Below are 27,826 nucleotides of genomic sequence, written 5' to 3' on the forward strand. Positions count from 1 at the left end.
ACCAGTGAGACTCAACATGGGAAACAAGAAGCTGGGAGTTTAGCAATAACTTCCCTTAAACACTTTCAGCCAACTGAAAGAAACTGGTTCAATGCCAAGATATTGAAGCATCAGCTGGTAGAGAGGTGACCAACACTGGTACCGTAAGGGAAGCATTTGATGCTGAGGCTCTGGGCACTGAACTCAGTACTGAGTGCAGCATGGTCCTTACAATCATAAGGAACTGTTGGTGCTATCTTGCTCTGATTATGGCTGTTGACAGAAGAAGCCTAAGGAAAGCTGTGGTTTGTCTCTCCTGCATGCTGTTGGGTAACCTACACCTAGCCCCTTCCCTGGAGTGGTGGTCTTTCCTGCCCCTCTGGGACATGGACAACAAATGGGGTGAGTAGCAGTAGCAGCCTTGGACTCTGGAGTGGAATCATGAGTTCGAGGGCATTAGCTGGAAGAGACTGACCTGTCTGCTGAGGATTCTCAGGTCTCCAAGTCTGTGGAGACTTGCACAGACTTCTCAAGTAGTAGGAGCTTGAGTCTTGCCTCCCTCAAGTTCCTTCTGTGTACACTTCAAGAAGGAACAATACATATAGCAACACTTTGGTACATTTTCCTCATGAGGTACAGAGAGTGCCTATCATTAAGAGGTGTACAATAAAGTCAAATGAGATACTGGTTGCTTGGTGTCTACCATGTTTGAAGTACCCTTGCATGGCGAGAGGAGGGAAAACTTAGGCAAAAGCAAACAACTACAATGTTTGTCTGGGTGTCTAAGCCAGAGGCAACAAAAACCTCATTATCAACTCTATTAACTACACTAATTATGACTATAACTAAACATAAAATCTAGTTCATACAGTGAAAGGGATGAGGACTTTGCAAAGGGCTCCATCTTTCACCCACAGGTGGGCAGAAAGAACTGAGTAGCTGTTGAGGCCGCTCCAAAGGCAAAGGTGCAACTCCAGAGAGACACATTGTGTTAAAAACAATCTGATCTTGCATGCATGGGGCACATGTGCACCCAGAATGGAATCTGTGCAGATAGACAATCACTAAAAGAACAGCAGATTACCTTACATCAGGGCCAGAGGATAAGGTATTCTCAGCATGGGAGTCTCCTTCTCTACAAGGTCACAACTTTCATTTAAATTCCTTGAGCACAGAACTCAGCGTTTAATGAATATCCATTGAAAATAAAGTTAGTAATACTGGATGGACCATCTATATCCATGCAAAGTACTGAGGAAAGCCATATTACTCTAAGCTACCCTCTTTTAGAGAGGATGATTGGATGGATCAAGGGATTTAACATAAGTAAGGCTACTTTTTAGTCACAGGTATTTTTAGTTAAAGTCATGGACAGGTCACGGGCAGTAAACAAGAATTCACAGCCCGTGACCTGTCCATGACTTTTACTATATATGCCTAATTAAAACTTGGGCCGGGGGCCCAGGGACCCCCGCAGGTGCTGGGGTGGGTAGCCTAGGATCCCCCGGGTGCTGGGGTGGGGGGAAATTGGCAGAGCTTGCAGGATCCCTACCAGGCTCCACGTGTCCCCACAGCTCCGGCCAGGGGGGCTCCACGCACTGCTGCTGCTCCCACCACAAGCACTGGCTCTGCAGGCGCAGTTCCCATTGTCTGGGAGGCACAGCCAATGGGAGCTTTGGGGGCGGGGCCTGCAGGCATGAGCAGCACGTGGAGCCCCCCTGGCTTCTCCACCTAGGAGCTGCAGTGACATGCCGGTGGGAGCTGGGGGGGAGGGAGGGGACAGGCCAGGTAAGCACACCCCCACCCCAGCCCTGAGCCTCCGCCACACCCAAACTGCTGCTGCTGGCCCAGGGGCTGCTTGACTCGGGCAGCCCCTGAGCCAGCACTGGTGGCTTCAAGAAGTCATGGAGGTCACGGAAAGTCAGGGAATCCATCATTTCTGTGACAGACAATGCAGCCTTAAACATAAGATACGACACATTGCTCTGTGTCACAAATGTTGTTCCAAGACAGGTGAAAACTTGCTAGCATTAATTACAGAGGTCATGAAATACGGTAAAGTAGTAGCAGGGTAAGTTCAAAGACTGGGCAGGAAGGGAAAAGTACCAAAAATGACTAAAAATATTACCACCACATTGTTAAACGATGTTCGGTGTGCATCCATATGAACAACTTTCACAAAGTTTATAAACCCCCAGTAAGTGACATTTTTGTTAATCCTAATCCTCACACTCCCTATTTCCCTCATAGCTTCAAGCCACCTTCACACCCTCCTAATTCTGAGCTACTGACGCGTAACAGACACAACTGGGGGACTAAGTTACAGTAGTTCAGCCACTGGTTACCTATGGGCACCATCAGTACAGCACTACGTGCTACAGCTTCACTCTTTTCTGCCAGGATTTATGGGAGGAGAGGACATCTGTGACTGCCTTCCTCACTTCCCAGGCTGGGAGAATTCCTCCTTGGGCAGATCCAGATTTTAGAGCCTCTTTTTCGCCACACTAGCCCTTTTACCTGGCTTGCGGAGGATGAAAAATCTCACCCATTCTGTTTATTCATCTGTAAAGCTCTTGATAGAGAATATATTATGATACATCATGGCTGTTTGGTGGTCTATGAAAAATGAGTTAGTACTCAGTCTGTTCCTAATAAATAACCCTGCCACACCACACAGTTACCATCACTGACCGCTCTGTAATCAATCCCAGTAGAGGGATTAGAGTAGTCCTAGAAGTAGTCCTTTCATATCACAATTGAAGTACCTTGGCAGGGTGGTCTGAAGTTTGCACAGCTGTCTGTGGTACAGTACAGCACAGCCACAGAATTATGAACATCTCAGGAATGGAGGTTGTTTGTAACTCTGAAATGTTCGTAATTCTGAACAAAACGTCATGGTTGTTCTTTCAAAAGCTTACAACTGAACACTGACTTACTACAGCTTTGAAACTTTACTATGCAGAAGAAAAATGCAGCTTTTAACCATCTTAATGTAAGCAAAACAAGCACAGAAACCGTTTCCTTACCCTGTCAATTTTTTAAGCTTTCATTTTATTTTTTTTAGTAGTTTACGTTTAACACAGTACTGTACAGTATTTGCTTTTGGGGGGTGGGGGTCTCTGCTGCTGCCTGATTGCGAACTTCCGGTTACAAATGAAGTGTGTGGCTAACCAGTCACTTTGTAACTCTTATGTTAAGAACTCTGAGGTTCTACTGTACTACTTTTGTACCTATACCACATCTGTCGCCGGTATTACCCGCCACCTTTCCAGAACACTAAACTTACCATTGTATAAGTGAATTAAGTGGGAAGTATGCCAGATGTTTGAGGAGAAATTAAATGTGAATATGCTCCCCCCCCTTACACTTCACCCAAAAAACTGCTTTATGTGGAAAAGTGTGTGATAAGCTTATGTTAACATATTACAAGTATTAGCCCAAATAGTTTCACTGAAACAATGCAAATGTCATATATGCAGGTGTGACTGCAGCTGAAAAATTGCAGCATTGTGCATGCACATATTTAGATTAAAAATCTGGCCTCTATCTCCCACTAAAAATTAGAGTTATACTAATAACACTGTTCTCTCCTACTTTAAACAGTGGCACTCACATCAGTAGTTTCTCTGGGATGCACCATATGTGCCCACAACAATAATTAGCAATGACTAGGACTGCAGATTTGTCATGGTATTTTTTGATCAAAAAAACTGATCACAGCAAATTTAGTAAAAGTCACAGGATACTATATTTACTGTGACTGCTCTCTGCTTTGATAAAAAATGCCCTCCTTGCCCCCCTCGGGGGAATGAACCATCTTCCATCCCGGCAAAACCCTAATCCCTGCCCTGTGTGGAGGCAAGGCCTGGGGTGGGAGCTGGAGAGTTAGCTCAAGGCATTATGAACATGCGTTGCACAACCCAAACAGAGAGGCAGGCTGGCCAGACCTGAGCAGCTCTGTAACCTGGTATGTCAGGTCACAAAACAAAGAGCTGGGAGCAAGGCCCAGGCCCACTGGACAAGAGATGTTGCTGCAAGATGCGTCTCAGACACAAAAAAAGCAATAGACAAAGATGAAAATTTAGCTATGACATTTTCCATGGCATGACACACCTGCAGCCCAAGTGATGACCCCCAAATCTGTGGAATTTTATTCAATAGTATATAGAGTTAAAGACACAAGTAAAGAAGTTAAACTAATATCACTAAACAGTTTACTATAGATTTCAGACTCTAATCATTAACATTTATAGTTGGTATGATCAGATTTCTATAACACTGGCACGCAATTTCATAGTTCACAAGACTAAGTGGAAAAGTTCCTCAGCACTTTCATGAAGATGTTATAAATCACTGTTATGAATAAAATACAATCTCTCATCTGGAAAGCATACAGTAATCCTCATTATAATCTACTGAACTCAAAACTACATTGAGGAGTACACAGATTGCTTGATAGTAAGACAAGTCTTAGTTTGAAGTCAGTAGCTCAAACCCAATCCAAAAAAGCCAAAAGTCAATACAAAATCTGATGTATGACTGACAGACTATTTGAAACTGGTTAACAGTCCTCAGCCTAGTTCTGACAGGACAGCTGTCCACATTGCAAGAGTCATCATTGATTGGCAGCTTTGTAAATGTCAGCATAGGGAGTGAACTACTCATCACAGGAGAGATTCTGTCTTCAGCTGAAGACAGAGGTACATTAGAGAAGACTTGCAAAAAAAGCCATTTGTAACTGGACTGGTAAATGTTCATGAAAACCTATTTGCTCATGTGAAGATAACATTTAACCTTCCATCAAGGTGAAAGGTTGAACAGAATTTTACAAAGCTGCATTAAGAGGGAAGCTTGCATTGCTGGTCCCTTTCTTCGAGCTAAAGAGAACTTCCGTATTCTGCACTGTCATGCTACTTTCTCCAGTAGAAAAGATAAGAAATTTCTTAGAGTGACACAAACATTTCTTTTTAGCTTCTACCGTTACAGTTAAAGTTTAAGGATATGTCTATATAGAGTTGGCATGTAGAAAACTGGGCTATAAATCTACAGTGCTCTAAAATGCCATGCTCCAACTCGCCACGTGGACCCTGCTACTGTGCACTTAAAGTTCCATATACATTTCCCAAGAACACTGTAGATTTACACCCCATCTTGCCACATACTAAGTAGCTGTATAGACAAGCTCTCATATTACTGAAAGAGTAAAGGATACTTTCAGTGTGTTTCCTTTATATTTAGTGTGCTATCAAATGTAGTTTCATTGTTTTGCTGTTTGTGTATGCCCTTCATATAGAAACAGGAGAAAAACAAAAAATAGGAAACTGATTTTAAGTTCACAAGAATACAAATTTAGTACCTGAAGCTACCTTTAACTCATTTGAAACTGATTAGAGATTTCAAGTTGATAGTGTTCCCTCACAACAACAAACTTTTTAGACAAACCTTTGGGAAAAAAGATTTCATATATTATATCCCCATATAAATTTGCATCATACTAGGATTAAGAGTGAGTTTTAAGACTCTTTGCAGGCTCTTACTCAGGTGTTGCTTCTAAGGGCTTGTCTACACTTCCATTTTATAGTGCTCTAACTTGCTGGCTCAGGGGGGTGATTTTTCACCCCCTTGATTGCAGCAAGTCTGAACGCCTTAAAGCACTAGTGTAGAGAGGTTCCCAGAGCTGCTCGCAGTGCACGGAGCTGATCCCCTTGTGGTGCTCTCTCCCACACTTGTACTTCAAAGCACTGCCGTGGGAACGTTCCCACGGCAGCACTTTGAAATTTCCAATGTAGACATACCCTAAATTCCCTCTCCCCATCACACACAAAACCCTCTCACATGAGGTTGGTGATGCTTTAAATCCTAGCTGTCTGGCTGGGGGTATAGATTAGAGCGTAAGTGCCACTTTTGTTCGGGCTGGTAACACACCCGCTCTGCAGTGAGGATGCAGACTAAATCTCTTAAAATGCCAATAGTCCTCCAAAGGTCTTCCCACAATTCCACCCATGTGCCCACAAGGACAGACAAGTTCTCTCACAATTCGCTGCAAAAGAATCAGAGCAGCTCAGCTAACCACAGCACAAAGAAGAACGGAATATACCCCCAGAAGTCCTAGTGACATGAGCGAACACAGCACTTGTAAGGATATAGTAACTCAGGTATAGTTTTGTAGTATGGCTCACAACTGGATGAGGCCAACCAAGATCCTTAAATCTGTGTGCCAATCACACAGGTTAACTTTACAGGCCAAAAGTACACCCAGGCCCATTTTCTATCCCACACTTTTCTGTCCCTCAACCAGAAGGCCAAGGACTATATTCATCTTCTTTGAAGACTGGAAACAACTCCCTAGAACAATTTACAAAGTGACAGTACTTTTTAAAAAGTGGAACCCAACCAAAACCAGTTATCACTGGATACTGAGCATGTATCCAGTTTAAGTGGTTTTCTAAACAAACTTTGTGTCAAGCAAGGTGGAGCCATTTAACTGAAGTCGATTTGTCAAATGACTTTTTTAAAAAAAGAAAAGATATTCATTTAAATCAAGTTAAGGCTTTCAAATCAGTTTTACAAAAATTGTGTTACTACTACAGTTTTAGATTACAATTTATAACTAACTAAACAATAAACGTCGCTCCTTTTGATGCCAGTATTGATAAATATATTTAAATTTCACAGAACTGTTATGATAAAAAACCCCAATACACTAAGAATTAAGGACCTAATCTTGCTAATACTTAAGCAGGTACAGTCATTTCAATGCATCAAGGCTAGTGTATTTTACTGAAAGCTTATTTTAGTGGCATAAAACTGTTGTCATTTACAAAACTAAGAACTTTTAATATGCACTTTTAATATTTAAGCATTCTGAGGGTGGGATTTTAAAAGTCACCTAAGTAACTGAAGAGCATAGAATCATAGAACTTAAGATCAGAAGGGACCATTATGATCATCTAGTCTGACCTCCCGCAAAATGCAGGCCACAAAAGCTGACCCACCCACTCTTGAAATAATTCTCTCCCTTGACTCAGCTGTTGCAGTCCCCAAATCCTGGTTTAAAGACTTCAAGTAGCAGGTAATCGTCCAGCAAGTGACCCCTGCCCCATGCTGCGGAGGAAGGCGAAAAACCTGCAGGGCCACTGCCAATCTACCCTGGAGGAAAATTCCTTCCCGACCCCAAAAATGAAGATCAGCTGAACCCCGAGCATGCGGGCAAGACTCTCCAGCCAGACACTCGGGAAAAAGACTTTCAATATCCCAACATTGACCCTCGGTACTAATTACCAGTGGCGGCACGTTATTGACCTATTGACTAAATAGTGTTATCCTATCAAACCATTCCCTCCATAAACTTATCAAGCTTAAACTTAAAGCCAGAGAGGTCCTTCGCCCCCACTGTTTCCCTCGGTAGGCTGTTCCAGAATTTCACTCCCCTGATGGTTAGAAACCTTCGTCTAATTTCAAGCCTAATCTAATTTCAAGCATAAATCCTAATGACTTTGGACTGTAAACACTGATGAAGGACCACTTTCTTGACTTGTGTAAATTCGTTATACTGGAAGGTGGTATTGGTTGCAAATGGGGCATTGGCAATTTGTTTCTCAATTTTGTATGAGTTTGTGTTTTTGAGTTTTTACCTTTGTCAATTCACTTTTTACATATTTCTTTTTGTACGAGTTTGCGCTTTTTAACAGTTATAATAAGGTTAACCTACAAAAATAACTACAGCACATCCACTGTACAATGAAAAGTAAATAAACATGAAAATAAAAAAAAATTGATTTTTTTTTTAATATTTGTATCTTCTATACCTCCAACATATAATGCAAAACTGAGAATGATACCTGATCCATGTCACATGCATCATTGGGGGGAGGGGGGGGGGAGGTGAATGGATACCAACATCAATCCCACTATGTTACTTATCCTGCTGAGGATTATGTTTACACACAAAAACATAGGCCACAAGTTTTATATATTTCCCCAACCTATAAAAATATATATAAATAGGACCCCATTCCTCTTTCATTGGCTAATCTGAATATGAATTTTCAAAATAAAATGGACAGATCTAGACCTAAAATTGGTATCCTGTGAATTTACTTTTGCTTTTGTACATTCTAAAGTTTACTCTTAGTGTTCTTAAAGCTTCCTATTGAAAGCATTATTTTATTTTTAAGAACAGAGGATGAACTATCTCAAATGCTCCTAGTGTCAGGACAATTTAATCAACTGATATGAAGTGTTGAGGAAAAACCCTTGAATAGTACTCAAAAACATTCTTGTTTAAAAACGTAATGTCCTAATATTCGCAAATTTACAAGAACATTAGTAGGAAAACTTGGTCTATATTCTGACCTATATGAAGTACTAGATACTGCTATATTACTGTGTGTTTTGACAACATAAACTGGGGTGCTCTCTCAGCTCTATCTTAGTTTTTAGGCAAAGCCAACAGAAAAATACTTCTATGTTCTGAAGTTTTCCTCTAACTACTTCAAACTCGTTGTATTACAATTCATCCAAAATGCCATTTTTGCACAATCCCATTAATACTGAAATGTACAGAAACAGAGCTCAGACAAACAGAATAAGTGCCAAACAAGCAGAAGTCCCTTATCAACTACTCCACCCATCCCTCCACCAACGGCTCCATCTAATGCTGCCATTAACCCTTCCATTTCCTGAGTCATCAAAAAACAAAAAAACCCACAACCACTCTCCCCATATATCTTCCTAATCCCAAAGTGCCTTTCATAGTCACTATAAACACTGTGTCAAACACAATAGCACTTCTTCCAAGGCTAGGGTTCCCTGGCCTGGGACAGAGTTTACAGTCCCATTCCAGGAAATCCCCGCTCTTAAATTCTATTTCCACGGCAGAAAAGAGAGCTCCAACTTCTTTCACTAACCATACTTCCTTTTGGGGGTGGTGGAGGGGAAGGATGTTCTAGCTACTTTACTTCGTTTATGTACCTAAAAGTAGTTTGGGGAGGTTTACTGCATGCCTTGTTGAGGGGGAAATACGATTCACCAGGCAACAACCACCCCCATACTCTGCTGTTTGTGCGCCTTGTTCTCTCAAACACAGACCATCTTATCGCTCCCGTCACACAGCGGGCGGGGGAGGAAGATTTAGAGAGAACAACAGGGAATGAGCCTGGGCAATCACAGATCCTGAGGCCATAAAGGAAGTCCCAGGGGCCATGGGGAAGGGAAGTCAGACCCAGCCTAGGAACCGCGGGGCAGAAAACAAAACCCAGCGGAGGGATTTTTCGGGGGAGAAAGAGGAAGAGGAAGAATTCAGCCCGGTGACCTGCGGGAAGGAGAATCACCGGGAGGTCCGGGGACTGGACTCAGCCCAGTAACGGGGGTGGGGGAAGAGCCCGGACAGGAAGGTCTGGATCCGGCCCAGAAATCTGGCGGGGGAGGGAAAGAGACGCGCCCCCGGCTCTAACCCCGGCCTGACATGCGGTAACTCAAGGGAAGATTCCCCGGCCGGGAAGCGGGGCCCAGATCCGCTCCAAAGCCGGGAGCCAGGAATTGGAAGAGGCCCCGGGCTCCCTGCGAGGCTACAAATGGGGGAGACGCGGAGCGCCACCCCCGGCCTCGAGCACCCCCCTCACTCGCCCCCAACAAGGAGCGGCAGAGACACCGCGCGGTGCCAGGCCCGGCCAGTCCCTACCTCCGGCTCCGGCCGCCAAGGAGAAGAACAGGATTATCGCCCCCACCAGCACCATCTTCGCCTGACCCAGGCCCCGCCGCCGCTTCCTCCTAACCGCAGCGCATCCGCTCCGGCCGGGGACTGGGATCGGGAGGGGCGGCTAGGCGCTTCCCCTCGTTTGGCCGCCGCACAGGCAGATGCTTCCGCCCGCTCCTCCAACCCTCGACTCGGCGGCTCGTTTCGCCTCAGCGCCCGCCCGGCAGCGCGCCCCGCTCCTGGAGCCACAGCCACTCTCTCTCCGCCGCCCTCCCCCCGCGCGACGCCAGCACCAGGGGGGGCGGGGCTCGGGGGGGCACGCCCACAGCGCGCGATCGGCCACACCCCGACCCCACGCTCAGACCCGCCTCCTCCCACGTGGTACAGGGAGGCACCGAGCCAGACCCAGCGTCGGGGCGTTGCTGGAAAATAGTGTCCCCCGCTGTCTTAAAGGGACAGTGTCCCCCCATTCATTGTTCGGGCAGAGGCGCTGGCGTGGGAGGCGCACGCGCAGCACCATGCATTAGCAGCGCACTGTAAAGACTGTCGCTGCACCGACAGAGGTGCTGCGCAAGGTGCGAACTGCAAGCAGACGTCTACGCCCCCTTGCCCAGCTGTACAGCCTCCTTCTCCCAATACGCGCCTCCCCTACATTCAGCAGGAGCTGTCCGGAGGAGCGGAGCTCCCGTAAATATTTTCAAATCCCCTGGAGTTTTTTATAGCGTGGGGGTGAAGGGCCGGGAAATACTCTAAGAATTTAAGCCCTACAATTTAACCCACAATGAAAGGGGCTTCCTCAAGTAAAGCCAGATCTCCGTAAGCGATTGATCGAATTACCTTCTCCCCCCGCACCTTTGGTGCGTGAAGCCTCCCGAGTCCCCGTGCTATTCCTCCTCTTGCCTTTTTCCCTGGGCAAACGTGGCTAGTCTTGATTCCTCGCTTTCTGATTCTGCATGTAGAAACAATAGGCCCAAGAGTTAAGGACCCCTTTATTGCGTTATATTTTTAGGAAGGTCAGACCCAATACGTGCTCAATACGTGCCCCAAAAGTATCCTCTTTCTAAGTAGCCAACACCATGTGCTCAATGGGAAGATGCAAGAAACCCCAGAGGCAGTGCTAGCCCGTTAGGGGCCCTATGCAGGAATATTTCCTTCCCCTCTCCAACACATAAAAAGCAAATATCCCCCCCCCCCCTTGAGCTGCTCAGGACCCTAAGCAATTGCTTAATCTGCTTTTGCCTAGTGCCTGCCAACTCTTCTCCATAGTCAGACAGACCCGCTGACAGCAATTCCGGGCACAAGCCACCGCAGTCCACCTGACAATTGGGCAATTCTGCGCCTGCACTGGTGCCCAGTGAGCTGGTGCCCAGTGAGCTGCCAGCTACACTACTGGGCACACTCTTACAGCACAGCCAGGGCTCTTACATGCCTGCCCCGTAGGGTTGCCAACGGTCTAATCCAGCAAACCCAAAGACCCTTGCCCTGCCCCTGCAACCACACCCCTGCCCCACTCCTTCTCCAAGGCCCCGCCTCCAGCTCACTCCACCCCCTCCCTCCATCGCTTGCTCTCCGGCACCCTCACTCACTTTCACCAGGCTGGGGCAGGGGGTTGGAGTGCAGGCTCTGGGAGGCAGTTTGAGTTCAGGAGGGGATGAGGGTTTGGGCTCTGGGAGGGATTTTCGATGTGGGCTCTAGGCTGGGGCAGGGGTTTGGGGCGCAGCACTTACCTCGGGTGGCTCCTGAAAGCGATTGGCACACCCCTCTGGCAGCGACACCTAGGCAGGGGACCTGGGGGTCTGCATGCGGCGCTACCCGCAGGCATCACCGCCGCAGCTCCCATTGGCGACAGTTCCTGGCCAATGGGAGCTGCAGAGTCAGCACTCGGGGCAGCGCACAGAGACCCCCCTCCCCAGGGGCCACAGGGATGTTGGTCAGCCGCTCCCAGGAGTGGTGCGGAGCAAGAATGAGCAGGCAGGAAGCCTGCCTCAGCCCTGCAATCTGCCAGCGGCGGCTGCCGGGGGCCCTCGGGCCCCTGGACAATTGCCCCCTTTGCTCCCCCCGCTGTGGGGCCTGTAGGCAGATATTCAGTAATTTCGTTTTGATTAAGAGCTCATCTTAATAGTAGTTAGAAATTGGCTTAAACCCTGAAGCACAAGGTTTTATATCCCTTCAAAAAAATTAGATTTGGATATTCTTTTTGTGTTTATAAAAGTCCAAGCCCTCTTTCAGCCTTACTAAATTCTTGGCCTCAACCACATATGTGGCAATAAGTTCTGCACTCTAATTGCACATTATGTGAAAAAGTATTTGTTTTTATCAGTTTTACATTTGTTGCCTTTCAATTTCATTGTCCCTTTGTTCTAGTGTTATGTGGAAATACATGGTAAGACTATGGAAGTCATTGGCACAGGATATTACTGAGGCAAAAATTTAGCAAGATTTAAAGAGGGATTGGACATTAATATGAATAACAAGAATATTGTAATAATTAATGCTAAAATAGCAAGTTTTGGAAGGGACCTTCATGATTCAGGGTTTAACAGTCTTCTCATAGTTTTCTTTGGACTTGACTAACCTAAATAATTTTGTGTCATCTACAAATTTTTCCACCCCTTTTTTCAGGTAATTAATAAATATATTAATCAATACTGGTGCTTGTATAGAAACTAGAAGTATTTTAATTTAAACCTTCTACAATGATGAAAAATTACCATTTATTATTAGTCTTTGTTTTCAGTCTCTTGGCCAGTTTTTGATCTATGACAATACTTTACTTCTGACACCATGAGTATTTAGTATCAGAGGGGTAGCCATGTTAGTCTGGATCTGTAAAAGCAGCAAAGAGTCCTGTGGCACCTTATAGACTAACAGACGTTTTGGAGCATGAGCTTTCGTGGGTGAATACCCATGGACATGCATCCGACGAAGTGGGTATTCACCCACAAAAGCTCATGCTCCAAAACGTCTGTTAGTCTATAAGGTGCCACAGGACTCTTTGCTGCTTCATGAGTATTTAGTTTCTTTAGCAGTCTTTTATAGGGACCTTGTGAAAGGACTTTTGAAAATCTAAATAAATTGTCAACAACGTCTCCTTTATCCACTACTTGATTAACCTATTTGAAGAAAATAATCCGTTTCCATTTCCTTCCTCATGTCTTCTTTTTCTCTTCCACAAATCAATTCCACTACTTATTATTCCTCTTCAAATTCATCACCTCTGCATTTTCAATCTCCAGCTTTTCCAACTATGCTCTTGGAGAATGTGGGAGTTAGCCCTATTAATTTTATGAATATTATACATATATCTCTGTGGGCTTGGTGGTTATTGTATTGCTGGCTAAAGAGTGAGAGTTAAACCAGTTTTAGGCTATGGCTACACTGCAGCTTTAGTCAACATAAATTATGTCGCTCAGGATTGTGAATTAGCCACCCCGGGTGACATAACTTATGCCAACTTAAATGCCAGTATGGACAGTGCTATGTCAGTGGGAGAGTTTCTCCCGCCAACATAGCTACCACCACTTGCATGGCCGGAGTAATTAAACTGATGGGAGAGCTCTCTACTGTTGGTTTAGAGTGCTTACACTAGAGAGCTTATAATGGTGCAGCCATGCTGGTATTAGCTCTCTAGTGTAGCCAACACCATAGCCTTATTTAGCTTTGCAGGAAACAAAAATCAATGGCTGTTGACAGCTCCAGTGGCCAATACTCAAAAGCAAAAGAGGTGAAAATTCCTTTGAGGTTTATCTTCACTAATGTGGAATCAGGGTATGATCCCACAAGAAGGTAGGGTAGATTCCAGCTTGAAATTCCAGGGCTTTTGAGGCAGGAACTCTCAACGAAGAGCTTGAAAGTGGTTAAAAAGCTGAGCCTGAGAAGACAAAGGCTCTGCAGAAAAGCAGGCTACAGCTTGGTCCTCCGGAAAATGAGGAAGAGGTTACCAAGGCTAAATCAGGACTAACTGGATGCTGCAGGTGCTAAATTTAGGTAAGACAATATATGTTTAGGCTTTTGTTGTTTTAATCCTTTTTTGTTCTATTTGTTATGTTCCTATGAATAAATAAATAAATACTACTATATTTTGAACAAGCTGTACTCTGTCACTGTATTTACAAACTGGTCACAGCTCCCAGAGAGATGACTTCAATAGGGGCCAAAGACAGTTGGACCTGCTGAAGAAATATGGTTGGTAAACGCGGTGCTATAACTTGGTGATTCCATCTGAAAGTTAGGTGAATCACAGGATTCCAACTCAGATTAGTTATAGGTCTGCCACTTGAAAGAGGTGCCTAAAGAAAGACTCAGAGAACAGACAAAGGTATAGCTCACTCCAGAATTGTAACACTCAATCTAAACATGCAACCTACTGTCAAATTTCAGAGTTAGTCTCAGATTTATATGTAACTTCTATTGTTGGGTTACTTTGCCAGTTTACATTCAAACTCTGCTGTCAATTTAGAATGTCCCTATAAGGTAACATAAAATGCTGCTGGATTACAGCGAAATATTTGCTTACGGTTCCTGCTTTCAGGTTACAGTGAGATTATCACATTTGCATGCAACCTCTGTTGTTAGGTCACAGTGCTACTGTCAAATTTAAATATAACCCTCTCCCCACAACTCCCTCAGGTTACAGCACATTCTGTCTGACTTCAGAAATGGTATAGCATTTGTCTGTGATGGTGCTGTTATTTTTTGACCCAATGAGAAAATTATAAAGAAAAATCAACAATAAGCAATTTATAAAAGTGTGTAACTGTTTATTATGCGCTTCTATTGAAAAGTTTTTTTTTTAAATAGAGGACACAATCCAGTTTTATAGTTTGCTTTTCAGATGTCAACTATATACTAAAATATCAAACTGATATTTAAATTGTAAAGCTTTGAACACTTGCTTTTAGTTACTATTGTCTTGGCAAAACAGTAGAAGAATATTTTACAGAATAAGTTACAAAGGCTGAGTTACTTTTGAATCAAATGGAAGAGCTGTCTGTAAGAATTATTACATGAGCTTATATACAAGGACTTCCATTGCTTCACAGGAAGCTACTCATGCTGAAGTAATTGTTTCCAAAGACTTTAAATAACACCAAAAGAGATGGAGGGATTTTGAGAGTGAGAAACAAAGACAGATAAGAGTATGGAGCAAGTAAATTCGTACCTGCCCCTGCCTCACAAATCTATATCAACCCTTCATTTTACAAACTCATATTTTTATCTTAGTTGGGGATTTTGCTTAGTATTCAATTTCAATCATGAAGTAACAGTTTTTTTAATGATGGTTTACATTAACCATACATTTATAACATTTTAAAGCATAGATGATTAGTAAACGATAATGCATACCACTGAAACATATATCGAGAAAGGAATATAATTCCCTGGAACTGACATGGTCTCTACTATTTTACGGATGACATTTCTACCAGCTTCCCCAGATCCCTGATATTGATAGGAAGCGAGAACTTTGCGAGGTTTTCATCTTGGTTATGTTACAATTCCTTTTGGAAGAACATAATAGTCCTTTGGTACTAATCAATGGCTATTAGCCAGGATGGGCAGAGATGGTGTCCCCCCTAGCCTCTGTTTGCCAGAAGCTAGGAATGGGCGACAGGATCACTTGATGATTACTGTTTTGTTCATTCCCTCTGGGGCACCTGGCACTGGCCACTGTCGGAAGACAGGATAATGGGCTAGATCAGGGGTTCTCAAACTAGGGGTTGTGACCTGTCAGGGGGTCACAAGGTTATTACATGGGGGGGGGTCGCAAGCTGTCAGCCTCCACCCCAAACCCCACTTCATTCCAGCATTTACAATAGTGTTATAAATTAAATATACTGTTTTAATATATATAAGGGAGGGGTCGCAAACAGAGGCTTGCTGTGTGAAAGGGGTCACTAGTACAAAAGTTGGAGAACCACTGGACAAGATGGACATTTGGCCTGATCCAGTAAAGCCGTTCTTATGTTCTTTGTTACCGCTCAGGAAAGCAGATGCACTGTGTCTTTAAAAAGGCTGTGACCGGAGCTCTCTGCGCAGGTCCTATGCCCGGAGTTTCAACTTCCTGCAAAATAGTGAGAGACAATTGAAAACGTAATTGTTGTGAGCCCAGATTCCCTTTCGCTGCAGCAGTGTGCGCTGCCTGCTCCTAACACGCTATTCCAGAACTCGTGCGGGGCTTGCAATGAATTAAAAAGTCTTAAAAATTATCTAAGGCACATCTCATTCACACAGCTGTATTGTGCCTTATATTTGTTCACAGCCATCATTAGCAGAGTAACTTGAGACTGAAAAGCAAACTCTTGTGTCCGGGGAGAGGAAAGCGGCTATTGGCTTTGAAAGGAAAATGTGGATCTCGAAAGACACACAAACACTTCAACCTGTATGATAAAATGGAGAACCCGAGATTAAGTCAGCAAATCGGATATTGCTTGGGAATAGGGAGTCGGCTTTGCAGTTGTTTTTTGGCTTAGGAAACAGGTGCCTGCCCTACGCATCCCGAAGGCACTAGCCATGCACACAATTACATGGTGGATGTCCAACGGGATATTGCAATTACCACATCCGAACTTGTCAAGCCGAGCTGGCTAGCGCGTTCCTCCTGCTGCTGGGCCCGGCGCGCGCCCCCTGCTCTTAGCACCCTCCCCCCCCGTTCCCTCCGGCTCGCGCCGCTGGGCCGCGCGCAGTTCCTCGCCGCTCCCTCTCGGACTCAAACCTGTTGGCGCCGCGTATCCTGCTTCTCGCGCTTCAGCGGACTCGCCTCGCTCTTGTCCCGCCACCTCCAGCGAACAACCAGCTCCTCGCTCCGCCCCCTCCCCAGGCTCAAATCGAGCCTCCGGGCCGCGCCCATCCTATTCCTCGCGCGCGCTTCCCAGCCCAGCGGCGATCCGAAGCTGCTCCCCTCCCACCTACACGTCCTAGGGGCGGTGCCGCGGGGCGGAGCCGTTGCCGCTGTCATGGCGTCCTGGGCGCTGCTGGCGAAGGAACAGCCTCTGCGGAGCCCGTAGAGAGCTGGGCAGGCGGGCGGGCGGCGGGCCGGCCATGGAGAGCTTGGCGCAGCCCCCGCCGCCCCCGGGCGCGCTGAAGAGGGGCGGCGGGGGCCGAATCATCCTGGAGGGGTCAGTGGAGGAAGAAGCGGCGGCGGCTAACGGGGGTAGTGGTCGGGGCGGACCCGTGACTGCTGAGGAGGGCGGCGGGCAGTGGGGTCCTTCCCCTCTGCTTCTTCCCCCGCCTGCCGCGGGCCCCGGGAGGGACTCTCCTCCCGCGCTGGGGTCTCCCGTGCCTGCCACTGAGAGCCGCCGGTCCGCTGCGGGCTGCGCGCAGCCAGCAGTGACTGAGAGCCCTGAGGCGGCTCCTGCCTTGGAGAGCGGCCCCGGGGAGGCCGGCAGCAGCGGCGACCCCAGCCCCCCAGAGGAGGAGTCGCGGAGCTTGGACTCCCTGGAGTCCTTCTCCAACCTGCACTCCTGCTGCCCGAGCAGCTCCGAGCTCAATAGCGATGCCGAGGAGGTGGCGGCGGCGGCGGCAGAGGGCAAGGCCCCGAGCCCCGGAGGAGATGGGCCCACGGCGGCGGTTCAGCTCTTGTCTACCTCTAAGGAGCGCTTTCCTGGCCAGTCGGTCTATCACATCAAGTGGGTCCGCTGGAAGGAGGAGAACACGCCGATCATCACCCAGAACGAGAACGGGCCCTGCCCGCTGCTGGCCATCATGAACGTGCTGCTGCTGGCTTGGAAGGTATCGTATCCCCCGGGCCGGGAGTAATTGACAATGTCTATACCAGCAGAAACGCACCCGAGGCTTCGCGCAGACCCAGTTACAGTCTCTGTGATAGTGGAGATACTCACAGACCCGCACTACATATATCTCAATTTGTGTTATGATTTGTATTGCTCTGGAAGCATATAAGATGCTTCACAAACCTAATAACTATTCATGTAGCTTTGGAAACGTGAACAGCACTTCTGTAATTACAAATCTATGTACAGTAGTGTGGAAACATATACACAGCTATTTATGTCAGACCTATTACTACAGCATTAGAAACTACACCGCTTAAACCCAAGCCTGTTATTGTTTATTTGCTTTATATAGCACTTCTCACCCCAAGTGCTGGAAAAAATGCATGGGATCTTGCAAAACAGTTCTATTTGTGTAGCACTGACAATATAGGTAAGACTGTGTTTTGTAAAGTGCTGCTATTACTTTTCAAATAGCAATAGTAATGTAGATGGTGCTTCACGAAACAAAAGCATAACAATAATATATTACTGGAAATATGTATGGCAGTCTACTAAATAGAAATCTATTCTACAAATTCATGGTGATAGGAGCATAAACAACAATTTGCAAAAAAAAATCCTGTTTTCAGGAGTGCTGGGCCTGTATACTGTTCTTTATAAAATGCAAACCTATTATTGCTGTTTGGCACATTGATAACAGGTATAGTGCTTTACAAAGCACATCCCTAATAGTTACACAGCTGTAATTGTATGAGGCATATTGTAAAGATCCAATATTATTTAGTATTATATATGCCAAGATTGTGCAAAAGACTGGGAACCAGAAACTCCCATGTTCTAATCCTGTCTTGAATAATGATTTCCACTGCAGCCTTGGATAAGTTATTTTAACTTCTGTCTCAATTTTCCCCATCTATAAAATGGGGATAATCCTTATCTACAATTCACAGCATGGTGTTAGGATTAATATTTATAAGGAGATTTGAAAAGGAAGTAGCCATTAATGCTAAGTAGTAATTTGCATTCTGTTTTAAAACCAACCAGAGTGGGTTTCTCTTCTCAAGACCCAATAATCTAACCCAAACAGATGCAACTGACTGTTATCCCACATACTGTAAGATATTGTGACAGCTCAGGGCAGTTGCGTCTGTATTTCCCCTCATTGGTCCAGTGAAGGGCACCCACTCTGAGGCTTCTAGCTTCTCAGCCATTTACTTTGTGGGTGGAGACTCTCTCCTCCCTACCCTGACCATGGTTCTTCCAAGATGCACAGTTCTCTGCCTTCATTATGTTGTTCACAGCACAGACAGGTTGCCTGGGGATAACAACTTGCTTTCTCTTCAGAAATGGTTAATGTGTGTAATTACTATAGTTGTAAGTTAGGTGTTACAGGTTATATGTTCATTATAGCTTCAGCTCAGAACAAACACCCAGCCTTATGAGGCCTCAGCAGGCCCAGTCCTTCCATCCCTACCCTAGGGAATGAGGCCCTCTGTGGACCAGTGGACCTGTCTGTTTGCTGGATCAAGAAGAAGGCCCTGAGCCAGTTTAAAACAAGGCTGTTTATTCTTTGTCTGTTGGTCCCTGGAGAATCCATTTTGAGCTAGTGCATACCTCTCCAGATGGGTGGCTTCAAAGGGTTGATAACAGAAGAAGTACATTATCATTCCCCATCCTTACTAGTGAAAGTACATACAAAGACACAATAGTATACAATTGCATTCTTAATACACTGTACCCCAAACGTCTTAACCCTCATTCAGTAAGGTGTAACTTAATTCCGTAAAGTTAATCTTAATTCCATAAGGTTTGTTCAGGATATTACCAGTCTGTCACAAGTATCACTCAGGCAATCAGCACAGGAAGGCTTAGTGCAAGAATTTTTATAGTAAAAAAGGGTAGCACCAGAGACGGGGGTTGGCTTATGAACAGGTATAGAGAGGGAGAGGTGGGACACAGCCCCTCCCCCCAACACAGAGAGCAAGGAGAGGCAGCAGAGACAGAAGGGAAGAGGTGGGTCCAGAGTCTCTCCATTTCTGGCCACGCTGCTCTCCCTGCCCCAGCCTCTGAAGCAGCTGCAGCTCCGGGTCTGGCAGGCTGCAGCCATGCCACTCGGCCCTGCCCCCCAGAGTACGCTGTGGTTGTGCCGCCCAGGCGCCGGAGCACGCTGTGACCGTACCGCCTGGCCCAGCCTGCTGGAACATGCTGTGGCCACGCCACCCAGTCTGGCCTGCCGGAACAGGCTATGGCCACACTGCCCAGCCTGCGGGAGCAGCTCCAGCCAGGTCAGAGACATCCTCCCCAGATAAGATGGGAAGGGATGGGATGGGGAGAGTGTGGGAGTCCTGGGCTAGGGGTGGGGTCATGTGGGGGGTGGTCCCAGCTTCTCCTCCCCAAAAAATTTCCCCACCAGTTGCTGTCCCGGCCCATCAGGGTAAGCAACTGGTGCGCCGGGACACTTTGTTTACTTAGGTTTACCTCCGTGCCTGTGGACCCTCAAGGTAAACAAACCATCTCGGCCCACCAGTGGCTTATCCTGATGGCCCGGGAGCCAAAGTTTGCCGACCCCTGAATTGTAGGGTTGGCTTATGAACGTGTTATAAACATTTTCCATTTTTACTTATTCATCTGGGGGGGGGTGTTCGCCTTATAAATGAACCGGCTTATGATCGAGTATATAGGGTAGCAAAGGAAAGATAGTTGGCACACCTGGAGTGGGAGGCTGTTTCAAACGTAGCAGGTGACATGAAAAAAGTAAAGAGCCAAAAGTGGTTAAGAGGTAGGTGTTGGGAATCTTCAGGATGTATAAATGTCAGTGGAGGTTTTACCATTGACTTAAATGGGAGCAGCAGTGGGCCAAATATTCATACAGCTTTGCTACTGAAATGCAGATATCTTTTGCATGTAGGGTGGCAATCAGGATCATACTATATTATACCTTCATAGTGAGAAGCAAAATTCGGTGGATCCAGAGTCCAGGGACAAATACACTTGACCTTACAGTAATATCTGTGGGATCTTGAATGGCCACAGAGAGCAGACAACACTTGTATTTGACTCAGGGAAGATGTCAAAAAACCCCTCAGAGATCTTCAGTATTTTCACTGAAAAACACAAAGCACAAACATCCTTCAGCTCCAGGTGGCGATGATCTTACAAAGCAAAAACATACTTCTAAAATTAACCCAGATTGTCTCCGTCTCTAGAGTGAGCTGTTTTCCTGCTGTATTTATATGTGATGAAACCTCAGATTTAAGATGTTTTTTTATTAAGAAACTGTATTCTCCTACTAAATAGAGGGATTTTGTTTTAATTGGACAAAGATAAGTGTTGTTAATACAACAATTATTGGTGGGGTTTTTGGTTTGTTTTTTTGGTAAGTCATGAGGAAAGATACCTCCTAAATATAGTCTAGTCCTATATTTCATTTCTCATTAGAAAGAAGGATGCAGTCACTTTGACTAGGGCTCTGTGTCTGTCACTGAGAATGCAAAAGTCATGGATTCCGTGACTTCTGCAGCAGCCAGTGTGGTTGACCTCAGGGCCGCCCAAGCAGCTGACTCCACTGTCTGGCCACACTGGGCGGTCTCGCGGCCAGCTGTACTTTCCTGCTTTTGACAAAAAAGAGGGACACACAGGAAACGAAGAGATAGGATAGTAAAAGGTGGGGGAAATATGGCGCTTTTTTTTTTTTTTGCTGTTTTTAGGATACAAGATGGCTACTCAGTTATGGATGGATGCTTTGGGGTGGCCAACCTGCCAGCCCAAAGCATCCATCCATAACAGCTGTTGCTCTGGATCCTGGCTTACCTTCCTGGTCAGGGACATAATTTGCCTGGCCTTGTCAGGTTCCTCTCCTTCACTGCTCCTAAGGCCGGACAGACCTAGGTGGGCGGCCTTGTCTTGTCATGCTGGTGCAGTTAGTCTTAGGATTGAGTGGAAAAGTTGAAACACAGAGAGAGGACAGGAGGATGAAACTGGAGGGATAAAAAGGGGGAGCACTGGAGGTTTCCATTGGTATGCCAAGATCTGGGTTTCACAAGAAAATTTTTCCATTAGTATCTCACCCCCCCAAAGTATTTTCTTAAGGACCTCAAAAATGGGATGTTGAGTGGAATAGCCCCATCCTCTCATTATTTTGTCCACCAATTAGGCTTAAATTTGGCAGTACCAAATTGGGTCTGTTGATTTCCGGTTCCATACTCCTCTTGTTTACCAGAGTGATCTTAACACAGTCCTTGATTGGCCTTAGTAGACTCTCTTTTGCATTTATTTGTGAACAATTTTATATAACGGGTAATTGGGACAGTGTATGAACCTTTACCTACTTTCCAGCAGTTTAAACTCATAGTTGGAGTAGAACCTGTGATGCCCCAGTTATTACCATGTATAGTATGTACTCTTACAAATTTTACTTGACTTTTGTGCACTATGATCATGTGCCACTATATTTATATGAGCGAACAGTGTAATCTCTGATTTTATAAATAAGGTAACAGTGTTTCCCTGAAAAATCTGAAGTCGCTCTAATTTCAGGGCCTGTCCTAATATTCCTGTTAGTGTTACAGAAGAGAGTTTTGTCCTGATTTATGTAATCCCAGCAGACTGGCTACTTGAAGTAGCTGCTAGCCAGCTAAATTGGTGAAACTGATCACATGCATGCACTTCAGAGATCTCCACTTAATTTGTTCTACAGTAATATTGCCCCCCCTACATTTAATCTCCTGATTAATGCCCCCCCTTGCTTTACTTCCGCACCACCCCCTCCCAAACTATAATCAGATATATGTTGACACTGGTGAGAGTGGCAAGCTTATTGGCAGCTGATCTGCACCACATCTGTATATAGCTGGCTACTGATCCAGGCTGAGGATAGGCATCCACATTCTGCTCACTTGCCCTACACCATGGGTGAAAATCTCAATTGTGGCAGGGAATTGTGGGGATGGGAACAAGAGAATAAAGACTGAGAGTTAGGATAAAGAGATGCAGTGTACTGTGTGTGTGAGGAAGAGAGATCATGAGATATCTAGAGAGGAAATGCAGAGCAGAGTGCAGCAAGGATGTAGGGAGAAGAAAAAGTGAGGGAAGTGGGGGAGGGGGAAGAAAGATTAAAATATAGAGAATAGAATAGTGGTCTCTATCCTCCTTTCCTCACACACCAAACCCTTTACCTCCATAGGTTTTAGTGTTTACCTTGAAAATCTGGTCACTCTAATCAAACATGTTATGGTCTCAAACTATTGTAAACAACATTTACAGCAACTCAGAGTAAGGGGTATGTCATGGTTACAGGGCCAACAGCATCTCTGTGCCTTTCTTGAATGCATCCCCTCAGGTGACTTGTGCTTTTACCTATCCTGGGGTGGAATTCCACAACTCTCCCACTTTTAAAGTAGACCCAGGGCTACAATATCCTGTGTATCAACTGTTCTTACCTAGCAGGTCTGACTGACTACAAGTATCAGAGGGGTAGCCGTGTTAGTCTGGATCTGTAAAAGCAACAAAGAATCCTGTGGCACCTTATAGACTAACAGACGTTCTGCAGCATGAGCTTTCGTGGGTGAATACCCACTTCTTCAGATGCAAGTGGGTATTCACCCACGAAAGGTATTCACCCTTCAGATGCAAGTGCATCTGAAGAAGTGGGTATTCACCCACGAAAGCTCATGCTGCAGAACGTCTGTTAGTCTATAAGGTGCCACAGGATTCTTTGTTGCTTTGACTGACTACATACACTTGTGGTTCTTCCTTTCGGGAGTCTGAACAGAAGCATACGGTGATCAGACTTCTTAAAACCAATGTATTGTTTATTTTAGCAATAAGAGCAAAGTGTTTAGAAAAGAGGATTTTAAAACAGTCAACGCCCATGCCTAATTTACCTAAAGGCTTACCATCCTCTGACGGTAATCTGGGCATGCCTAACTTCTTCAGGCACCTCATCCTCTCTCTAGCCCCTCCCCTGGATAATTACCTGATTCTCTTTTAACCTGCCAGAAGTCTTTCATGTCTTGTGCTTACAGGATTTTTGTGGATTAGCTGCAAAGGGGACAAAATCTTTGAAGTTAATCATGGCATTTGCAGAGATGTGGTTTTTCTTAAGCCATTCCTTCCCTTCTTGCCTGTTCTCCCCCCCCCCCCGACTCTCCTGTTCTGTTAAATCAATACAGTGATACAGAAATAATCTAAATAACCAGGTTAATGTACAGGATTCATAGAATCATAAGACTGGCAGGGACCTCAAGAGGTCATCTAGTCTAGTTTCTTGCACTCATGACAGGACCAAGTATTATCTAGACCATCCCTGACAGGTGTTTGTCTAACCTGCTCTTAAAAATCCCCAATGATGGAGATTCCACAGTCTCCCTAGGCAACTTACTCCAATGCTTAATCACCCTGACAGTTAGGAAGTTTTTCCTAATGTCCAACCTAAACCTCCATTGCTGCAATTTAAGACCATTGCTTCTTGTCATATCCTCAGAGGTTAAGAACAATTTTTCTGCCTCCTCTTTGTAACAGCCTTTTACATACTTGAAAACCGTTATCTTCCCCCCTCACTCTTCTCTTTTCCAGACTACAAAAACCCAATATTTTCAATCTTCCCTCATAGATCATGGTTTCTAGACCTTTAATCATTTTTATTGCTCTTCTCTGGACTCTCTCCAATTTGTTCATATCCTTCCTGAAATGTGGCATCCAGAACTGGACACAATACTCCAGTTGAGGCCTAATCAGTGCAGTGTGGAGTGGAAGAATTACTTCTCGTGTCTTTATTACAACACTCCTGCTAATACATCCCAGAATGATGTTCTCTTTTTTTGCAACAGCCTTACACTGTTGACTCATATTTAACTTGTGGTTCACTGTGACCCCCAGATCCCTTTCTGCAATACTTCTTCCTAGGCAGTCATTTCCCATTGTGTATGTGTGCAACTGATTGTTCCTTCCTAAGGCCTGGTCTACACTAGGACTTTAATTCGAATTTATCAGCGTTAATTCGAACTAACCGCTCAACCGTCCACACCAGGAAGCCATTTAATTCGAACTAGAGGGCTCTTTAGTTCGAATTTGGTACTCCACCCCGGCAGGTGGAGTAACGCTAAATTCGCACTTGCTAGCTCGAATTAGGCTTGGTGTGGATGCTAATCGAACTTAGCAGCTCCGGGAGCTATCCCACAGTGCACCACTCTGTTGACGCTCTGGACAGCAGTCCGAGCTTGGATTCTCTGGCCAGCCACACAGGAAATGACCCGCGAAAATTTGAATTCATTTTCCTGTCTGGGCGGTTTGAATCTGACGTTCTGGTTGCACATCGCACCTGCAACGATGCAGAGCTCTCCAGCAGAGGAGTCCGGGCAATCCCAGACTAGAAAGAGGTCCCCAGCATGGACTGACCGGGAAGTCCAGGATCTGATCGCTGTGTGGGGCGAGGAGTCTGTGCTCTCGAGCTGCGCTCCAACAAGCGAACGCGAAGACCTTCGAGAGGTCTCTAAAGCCATGAAAGACAAAGGATACAGCCGGGATGCGATGCAGTGCCGCGTGAAAGTGAAGGACCTAAGACAAGGGTATCAAAAAGTCAGAGCGGCAACGGACGCCCGAGCCCAGCCCCAGACATGCCGCTTCACGAGGCACTGCATGCCATTCTAGGTGGGTCTGCCACCAGTGCCCCACCAGTGACGGTGGACTCCGAGGACGGAATAGTGTACCGGGACAGTTCCCCCTCCTGTTCGCCGATGGGGAAGATGAGGAAGGGTCTTTAGAGGACGGCGCAGGCGACATCGAACCCACTCCCGCTTTCCTGACAGCCAGGATCTCTTCATCACCCTCACAGAGATCCCCTACCAACCCCCCCGTTAACCAGGACTCGGAATCAGGGAAGGATCAGGCGGTAAGTGCTACAAACAGGGAAACATTTATTTTTTAAGAAACAGGGATTTATATAAAAATAGAAATACTATATAAACATTTTTAAATATGAAACTAAACAAACAGCAGGTCTACACAACCAGCAAGGGAGCAATAGTCCACTGGGGATATTTCACAAAAGCTCTCAGAGAGCAGCTGGAAAAGCCTCAGCAAGAGGTTTCTTGGGAGAGGTGCTTTATTGGGTGCTCCGTTGAAGCACACTCTTCCGCGCCATGCCATCCTCAGGTAGAGGGGACCATCGCCTCACGAGCATGGCAGCGTAGGGTCCTGGTCTGTGCAGGGCTTCTATTAACATCCGCTCTCTGTGTGCGCCTGACACGCCTCAGGGTGATGTCGTTGTGGAAGTGCTGCATCTAATTAGTGGAATTAGTGTACTGTTACTATTGTGCATGGTAGACTTTTACTTTGCATAAGAATGACCTCGCTTAACAGAGTTTTACTTTGCATAAGAATGACCCTCGCTTAACAGAGTTTTACTTTGCATAAGAATGACCTCGCTAACAGCCACTTGTGGCAGGCCTCAGAGGAAAAGCATACAGGGTCTTTCCGTTCACTGGCGGGAGATGCATAACGCTCATCTTTTCTGCTTTGCACATTGCCTCCAGCAGGAGAGCACAGCTAAGCACTAACTGATAAGCACTCTGTACTGTAAGGCTTACCAGGACTTTGTGCAAGAGGGATGCAGCTGTCTCTCGCGCTCTCCAGTGCAATGGCGCCGCCAATGAGAGCGTATTCCGAAATCTCGGACTAGTTCTGAGATCTCCTGAGACTTGGTTCCCTCTTTGGTCTTGTTCACTGAAACTGACTAGACTGTGTTTACTGTTGGCAAACATGTATGTGTTCAAGGAAATCACCTACTTTTTCACATCACACAGCTTGGCTCCTTCCCGGACTGCCCGCCATCCCCCTCGCAGAGGCTGGCTCGGATTAGACGCAGAAAGAAAAAGACAAGGGACGACATGTTCCAGGAACTGATGGCCAGCTCCAGAGCGGAGGCGGCAGAGCAGAGACAGTCGAGGGAGAGCCTGTGTCAGCAGCATCGCACACACCTGGAACGGGAGGATAGGTGGCGGCAGGAAGACCAGCAGGCGACTCAAACGCTGCTTGGTCTAATGAGGAGCAAGCGGACACGCTCCAGCGCCTTGTAGATGTTCTGCAAGACCGCAGTCAGGAGGAGAGAGCCCCTGCAGTGCATCTGCAACCGCCTCCAACGCCAAGAAGTCCTGTCCCCCTCACCCAAAGTGACAAGACGGGGGCGCGGGAGGGGCCGGGAGAACTGTCCCTGCACCGCAGCACACCGATAATGTTAGAGACAACTGTCGCTGTAAATTTGTACAAGCTCTTTCTTTACAGCATCAACCAGTCCTAACTCCAAGTTCAAACCCCACTGTGTATTACATTATTAAAAGCGGTTTGGTGTTACTGACTGTTTCACACGTTTCTGGTGTCAGAAGACTTTCTGTTGTTCTGTGGGGTAATTGTAATGTCACTGCATAGCCCACAGTGCCATGCTACAGACTTGGCTGCAGGGTCAACTGCAGGGCACACACAGACTGCAGTCACTAGGCACCAGGGACAGTCTGTGTGGTGTATGCTGCCCCGGGTCTTTCCTTGAGGTGTATGCTTGTGCAGGGTCCTGGTGCCTGACATCCCGAATGTAAAGGCAGGCTTCCTTCACATGCATTTGGACCGTAGTCACGATCCTCCCGGTGCCCCGAGCCCCAAAAATAGACCTCATCCAGGGCAGATACTCACCCTTCCCCACACCTCACCCTTCCAACGCCCAAACCCACAGCCGTCATGGTAACCCCTATCCAAGGACGGCACCCCCTTCCTGCAAACCCACCCATCAGTGCACACCTTAACCAGCACAGAATGCTTCCATGTTTCAACGAATAAACAGAAATGAAAAGTCAACGAAAGATTTATTATTAATTACTAAAACATGTCCTTAGTTTTAAAACGTCCTTGGGAAGTGGGGAAAACTTGGTTTATGATCAGGCTCTCTTAAAATCAAGTGGACAGTCACAGGTTACCCTGCTCTGCGAGGAAACTCGCTTTCAAAGCCTCCTGATGCATATCGCTTCCCGCTGGGATATTCTCTCAGCACGGGTGTCTGGCTGATCGTAAACAGCAGCCAGGCGATTTGCCTCAACCTCCCAAGCGGCCAAAAGGTCTCGCCTTGCTCTCACAGAGATTGTGGAGCACACAGCAAGCAGCAATAACTACGGGATATTCTTTCGCTGATGTCCGAGCGAGTCAGTAAGGTCCGCCATCTCCCTTGAGACGTCCGAAAGCACACTCCACCACCATTCTGCACTTGCTCAGCCGGTAGTTGAAGAGTTCCTTTTCAGTGTCCAAGGCGCCTGTATAGGGCTTCATGAGCCAGGGCATTAGCGGGTAGGCCGGGTCCCCGAGGATCACTGTAGGCATCTGCACATCCCCAACCGTTATTTTGTGGTCCGGGAAGAAAGTGCCTGCCTGGAGG

The 27,826-nt window shown here is 46.1% G+C and overlaps 2 protein-coding genes across 9 annotated transcripts in view; one reads left to right on the forward strand and one right to left on the reverse strand.

The window, feature by feature from the left end:
- Positions 1 to 10,006, reverse strand: part of ADAM10 (ADAM metallopeptidase domain 10) — a 116,494-nt gene extending 106,488 nt beyond the window's left edge. The window contains exon 1 of the mRNA XM_039492255.1: positions 9,662 to 10,006. Coding sequence (XP_039348189.1) covers positions 9,662 to 9,716 — 55 coding nt within the window. The 5' untranslated portion in view covers positions 9,717 to 10,006. The remainder of the gene's footprint in view (positions 1 to 9,661) is intronic.
- Positions 10,007 to 16,677: 6,671 nt separating this feature from the next.
- Positions 16,678 to 27,826, forward strand: part of MINDY2 (MINDY lysine 48 deubiquitinase 2) — a 102,796-nt gene continuing 91,647 nt past the window's right edge. For 7 of the 8 annotated variants that reach the window (XR_005585757.1, XR_005585756.1, XR_005585758.1 and 4 more), the window contains exon 1: positions 16,678 to 17,407. Coding sequence is in view for 5 of the 8 variants with exons in the window: in XM_039492816.1 (XP_039348750.1) it covers positions 16,718 to 17,407 (690 nt within the window). In the remaining 3 variants the exon portion in view is untranslated. The remainder of the gene's footprint in view (positions 17,408 to 27,826) is intronic. The other variant, XM_039492817.1, reaches the window with a different exon arrangement.

The sequence above is a fragment of the Mauremys reevesii genome, linkage group 10 (assembly GCF_016161935.1).
Source record: "Mauremys reevesii isolate NIE-2019 linkage group 10, ASM1616193v1, whole genome shotgun sequence".
Taxonomy (NCBI): domain Eukaryota; kingdom Metazoa; phylum Chordata; order Testudines; family Geoemydidae; genus Mauremys; species Mauremys reevesii.